The following is a 6,181-nucleotide window of genomic DNA, read 5'->3' on the forward strand; positions in this document are numbered from 1 at the left end:
AATCTGCTCATGGACCTAATACGAGTGTCTAAGACCCTCATCTTCCTGAGATCCTGAAGACTTACTAATGTTGCTGACAGTGGACAGTACATCAGCCAACACCATGTGTCTCTTCACCTGAAAGTCACACAATCACTCCATGTTCTCTCTGAGCAGTCACTCTGCATTTAGATCATTACTCACTAGATATGGTAAGACTTAAAATGAAAATGATACTTTTGATCTAATATGTTTGCATATATTCATTATATTATTATCTCCTCAGAGAAGAATGCAAAGACTACCATAAGTTCATAAAACAAGACTTCTAAAATCAAATACTGTGATAATGAAGGGGGAAAGTGATTTTTCTCAGAAGAATGTGAAGCTATGAGGAAATAGCTTGTTGTTTCTTTCTTTGCACATTTCTTCAGACAGCTGCATGCTGCCTGCCCAGTCTTTTATTCTGGATCCCTATGATTGTGACCATATCTTTACTATTGTGAATGTTTATGAATATATTTTGAGTTTAATCCTTACAACTAAGTACTAAAACTTAGACGAATGTGAAGACCGAAGCACTGCATTTTTTCAAATAAAAGGAATGACTTTTCTTAGTTTATGGATATGTTGACAGCTCAGTTTATAGCCATGGTAGCTGTGGTTTTTCTGCTCTAGTTTCCCCTGCAGTGTACCCCAGAGAAGATGCCACATAAAGAATGAGAAGAAGCATCATTTTCTAAGAAATATTTACTCAGCAAAGGGTGTGAAGTAGAGATGTTGAAGTCCATAGCTTTGATATAAGAAATTTTTTGATTACCATCTTTAACGTCTATTATTTATTCTTCTTTTTATTTATTTAAAATACATTGCCTTATTAGTAAATTATAGAGATGTTGTTAATAAAATGATTGATTATACATATAGATTTGAAAAGGAAATTGAGAAAATGGGGTTTCTTAGTTAAAGAGGAGTATATAAATACAGAAGATGGGCATCAGTGGGTAAAGTAACAAAGGATGGATGAAAAACCCCAAAGGAATCATACTTTTAATGATTTATCCCCACCACTGTCCTTCTGTGAAAAATAAAGAAAAATAACATTTGTCTTGATAGCTGGGTGTTTGTTCTTTAAACCATAAGTAGAGTTTACACAAGTTTTAAATGTATAAGAAATAAACTGCGAGATATCTAGGAGCATTTATAACAATAATGGGTATAAAATTAATAGGGTGTGGAAAGTGCACTAATGGCCTCCAACTGTATCATTGTTTTTAATCTCTCAGATCCTGGGGTGGTGAGTTCATTGAAAATAAAAATAAATAAATAGAGATAGACATCCCACTGATTAAAATAGTGGGATTATCATAAATTATCAACTCTGGCGCACGCCTTTAATCCCAGCACTTGGGAGGCAGAGGCAGGCAGATCTTTGTGAGTTCGAGACCAGCCTGGTCTACAAGAGCTAGTTCCAGGACAGGCTCCAAAACCACAGAGAAACCCTGTCTCAAAAAAACAAAAAAAAAAAAAGAATTATCAACTCTGATTCCATCAGAATTATGAATGAAAACATGGATAGTTTAAATTAGAGGTTATTAAAATTATAAAATATAAAACTGATTCACCTTACTCTTTTGGATATCTTTTGTGATTTTTTTCCCCCAGATCAACATAATTTTTATTCAGTTGTACAAATATGATTATGCTCCTATATTCTCATCACTGCTGTTTTCAGTGTTAAATGTAAAATGAGGCAATGTAAGTCAAATCAGTATGATTGAATTTCTAAGGCATGAGTCTAGGTGCAATACAAGCACATAAAGTGTGCATTCTGTGTAGGATATAGCTAAGAATGCATTTATCATGCTCAATATGTTGTATGTCCAGGAGAAATATTGAGGCCATTTAGAAACATAGGCCATATTTAATGTGAAACTTCTAAAATTAAAGATATGGGCTAATCAAGAATAAATAGGCAAAATAGAATGACGATATAGACATACTGACCAATGAATCAAAAGTTTGGTGAATACTCTATTATTTTTTTCAGATATTTGAAATAGATTTCCACAACCATTTGTGTTGGGATCTGGTGTCCTCTTGAGGAAGATACCTGGTCAGTTGTCCTCATCAACATAGACTGTGAAACCCAAGATGGACAAGGCCAACAGAGCAACCACATATGGGATGCTCATGCATGCTTCATCATTGCCAGGGCATAAATTTCATTGTTTCATCTTTTCATGTTTTTAAGGTGAAAAGAATTTCTACGTATGTCCTCATTAAGGATTGTCCTTAATTTCCAAGCTGGACTTGGAGTCCTGGCCAATATGTTTCTCCTTGTTTTCTATACTTTAATAATCCTAGGTCACAGACCTAAGCCCACGGACATGATCTCCGGTCAACTGACCTTCATCCACATAGTGCTGCTCCTCACTGGAGGGGATATTTGGCTTAAAGAGATAGTTGAGTCACTGAACATTGACAATGACTTCAAATGTAAGACAACTTTTTACATAAGCAGGGTGATGAGAGGCCTCTCCATCTGCATCACCTGCCTCCTGAGTGTGTTCCAGGCTGTCACTATCAGTCCCAGTACCTCTTTGTTGGCAAAATTTAAATATAAACTACAAAACCACATGATTTATGCTTTTTTATTTATTTGGTCTTTCAACTTGCTATTCAGTAGCAACCGAATCTTCTATGCTGGTGCTTTTACTAACATGAGTGAAACCAAACAGATGAAGGTCACTAAATTCTGCTCACTCTTCTCCATGAAGTACATCATCAGGGCACTGATTTTAACAGTGGCAACTTGCAGAGATGTATTTCTTGTAGGACTTATGCTGGCTACTAGTGCATACATGGTGATCATCTTGCTCAGACATCAGAGGCAATGCAAGCATCTTCACAGCCTCAGCCACCTGAGAGCATCTCCCGAGAAAAGGGCCACCCAGACCATCTTGCTGCTGGTGGTCTCCTTTGTGGTCATGTACTGGATAAATTTCATCATCTCATCCATTTCAGTCCTGTTATGGATATACAACCCAGTCATCCTGAGTGTTCAGAAGATTGTTATGAATGTCTATCCCACAATTACCCCTTTGGTACAAATCAGTTCTGATAACAGAATAATCAATATGCTGAAACACATGCAGTCTATGTGCCATCAGATTTTTAAAAAGAGATAATTTTTCTCATTTTTCATAAGATGATTTGTTTATTCTTTTCATATTCATGAGTATATTGTCAGCTTGTATGTATCTGTTAATTCCTGGTGCCCACAATGTCTGAAGAGGCCACTGTCTCCCCCTCCTGAGCTGGACAGACAGATGTTTGTGCGGTGTCATTCTGATGCAGCCACAACTAATTTTTCCAAAAAAACATATTCCCAAGGTCCAAATTAGGAGCAGAAGGAGAGAGATCATGAGCAAGGAACTCAGGACCGTGAGGGGTGCACCCACACACTGAGACAATGGGGATGTTCTATCAGGAACCCACTAAGGACAGCTGGCCTGGGTCTGAAAAAGCATGGGATAAAACCGGACTTGCTGAACATAGCGGACAATGAGGACTACTGAGAACTCAAGAACAATGGCAATGGGTTTTTGATCCTACTGCACGTACTGGCTTTGGGGGAGCCTAGGCAGTTTGGATGCTCACCTTACTAGACCTGGATGGAGGTGGGTGGTCCTTGGACTTCCCACAGGGCAGGGAACCCTGATTGCTCTTTGAGCTGATGAGGGAGGGGGACTTGATCAGGGGAGGGGGAGGGAAATGGGAGGCTTGGGAGGGAAATGGGAGGCGGTGGCGGGGAGGAGGCAGAAATCTTTAATAAGTAAATAAATTAAAAAAAATTGTAGATATTCATGTTGTATAGTGTACATGTGTTTGCATGTGTGTGTGCACAGATGAAGGATGTGTGTGCATGTGTATGTTGAGGATAGAATACAGCGTTTGCTGTTTTTCTTTAGAATCTACTCAAGTTGATTTTGATATTGTCTCCAGTGACCTCGGGTTTGCCAACTAGGACAAGATGAGAGGCCCAGGTATTTCCCTGTCTATGACTCTCCAGCTCGGGATTACAATTGTGCAACGCCACACTCCAACTAATTTTTTTCTTTTATTGATAATAAAAAATATTTGTTTTTTACATACAGTATATTCTGAATAGTTTCTCTTTCCTGTCAATTATTTCCAGGAAAGCTGAGCTTTGGCAGTGAAGGAAACCATAGAAAACAGAGAACTGGTGAAGATGTCATTGGATTAGGAGCCATATCACAGCCCCAGAAAGCAGCAGAAGTTGGCAGCTTCGGCCACATGGTTCTGGCTTTAGATGAAGGTTAGAAGAAAGAGGTTATAGAATCTCATTCTGTGACAGAGAAAGCTGCTGAGGCCAAGCACAGGGTTGTCAGTGCATGGAGGCCTAGAGAGGCTATTTATTTATTTATTTATTTATTTATTTTTGGTTTTTCGAGAATTTATTTATTTATTTATTTTTTTATTGAAAAAAATTTCCGCCTCCCCTCCGGCTCCCATTTCCCTCCCTCTCTACTCCCCCTCCCCCTACTCCTCTCTCCTTCCCGGTCAGAAGAGCAGCCAGGGTTTCCTGCCCTGTGGAAAGTCCAAGGTCCTCCCTCCATCCAGGTCTAGGAAGGTGAGCATCCAACTGGCTAGGCTCCCACAAACCCAGAACATGAAGCAGGATCTAAAACCAGTGCCATCGTCCTTGGCTTCTCATCAGCCCTCATTGTCCGCCATGTTCAGAGAGTCCATGCTCTTTCAGTCACAGTCCAGCTGGCCTTGATGAGCTCCCAATAGATCAGCCCCACTGTCTCAGTGGCTTGGTGCACCCCTCAGGGTCCAGATTTCCTTGCTCATGTTCTCCCTCCTTCTGCTCCTCATTGGGACCTTGGGAGCTCAGTCCGGTACTCCAGTGTGGGTCTCTGTCACTATCTCCATCCATCGCCAGATGTAGGTTCTATGGGGATGTGCAAGATATTCATCAGTATGGCTCTATGACCCTATCCTAGAGAGGCCATTTTATGAAGCTGTGAAAGTCAAACCTGGATTGCCTCAGAGACCCCAGGCTGTTGGAGATGCCGGAGCCATGTGATGCCTGCTGAGGAAAGCTACTAACAGGGAGTGGAACCAGCCAAGTGAGAGAAGAGTGATGTGTTTAGATCCTAGCCATTCTACCTATTCTGGTGCAAGATGGTAGCTCAGAGTAATTTTGAGTTGCATTTCTCAGATGATTAAGGATGTTGAACAATTCCTTAAGTGCCTTTTAGCCTTTTGAGACTTTCTGTTGAGAATTCTCTGTTTAGTTCTGGACCGTATTTTTATTTTATTTATTTTGTACTTTGATATCTAGTTTCTTGATTTCTTTATATACTTTGGAGATCAGCCCTCTGTCAGATGTTGGGTTGGTGAAGATATTTTCCCATTTGTAAGTTGTCTTTTTGTCTTATTTATGGTGTCCTTTGCCTTATAGAAGATTTTCAATTCCTGGAGGTCCCATTTGTTGATTGCTATCTTAGTGTCTATGTTACTGGTGTTATATTTAGGAAGTGGTCTCTTGTGCCAATGTGTTGAAGGCTACCTCCACTTCCTGCTTTGTCAGGTTTACTGTACATGCATTTATGTTGAGGTCTTTGATGCACTTGGACTTGAGTTTTGTACATGGTGACAGGCATGGATATATTTTCAGTGTTCTCCATGATGACATCCAGTTATGTCAGCACTTTTGTTGAAGTGCTTTTCCCCCCATTGTATAGTTTTAGCTTTTTTTTTTTTTTAAAGTCAGGCATTCATTTGTGTGTGGTTTAATATCAGGGTCTTCAAATTGTTTCTATTAGTCCTTGTGTCTGTGTCTCTTTTTATGCCAATACCAGGTTTATTTTATTTTATTTTATTTATTTTTTTATTATGGCTCTATAGTAGAACTTGATGTCACGTCAGGGATGGTGATGTCTCTGGAAGTTCCTTTATAATACTGGATTGTTTTAGCTGTCCTGTGTTTTTTATTTTTTTCCAGAACTGAGTTGAGTATTGTTCTTTTGAGTTCTGTGTATGATTGTTTTGGGATTTTGATGGGGATTGCATTGAGCCTCTAGATTGCTTTTGGTAAGATTGTCATTTTTATTATTTATTCCAGTCTATACAAGAGCATGGGAGATATTTCCATTTTCCAATATCTTCC

At 39.3% G+C, this 6,181-nt stretch overlaps 1 protein-coding gene across 1 annotated transcript; it reads left to right on the plus strand.

Moving 5' to 3' along the window:
- The first annotated feature begins 2,252 nt into the window (after positions 1-2,252).
- LOC101994664 (putative vomeronasal receptor-like protein 4) lies at positions 2,253-3,170 on the plus strand. The gene has a single exon (XM_013355510.1). It carries the CDS (start codon positions 2,253-2,255, stop codon positions 3,168-3,170), a length of 918 nt encoding a protein of 305 aa, XP_013210964.1.
- The last annotated feature ends 3,011 nt before the right edge of the window (positions 3,171-6,181 follow it).

Source organism: Microtus ochrogaster, unplaced genomic scaffold (assembly GCF_000317375.1).
Source record: "Microtus ochrogaster isolate Prairie Vole_2 unplaced genomic scaffold, MicOch1.0 UNK146, whole genome shotgun sequence".
In the NCBI taxonomy this organism is placed as follows: domain Eukaryota; kingdom Metazoa; phylum Chordata; class Mammalia; order Rodentia; family Cricetidae; genus Microtus; species Microtus ochrogaster.

What these genes read in the sequence shown, in the direction of transcription:
- LOC101994664 (XM_013355510.1), top strand. Translation starts at nt 2,253, where the DNA reads ATGTCCTCATTAAGGATTGTCCTTAATTTCCAAGCTGGACTTGGAGTC.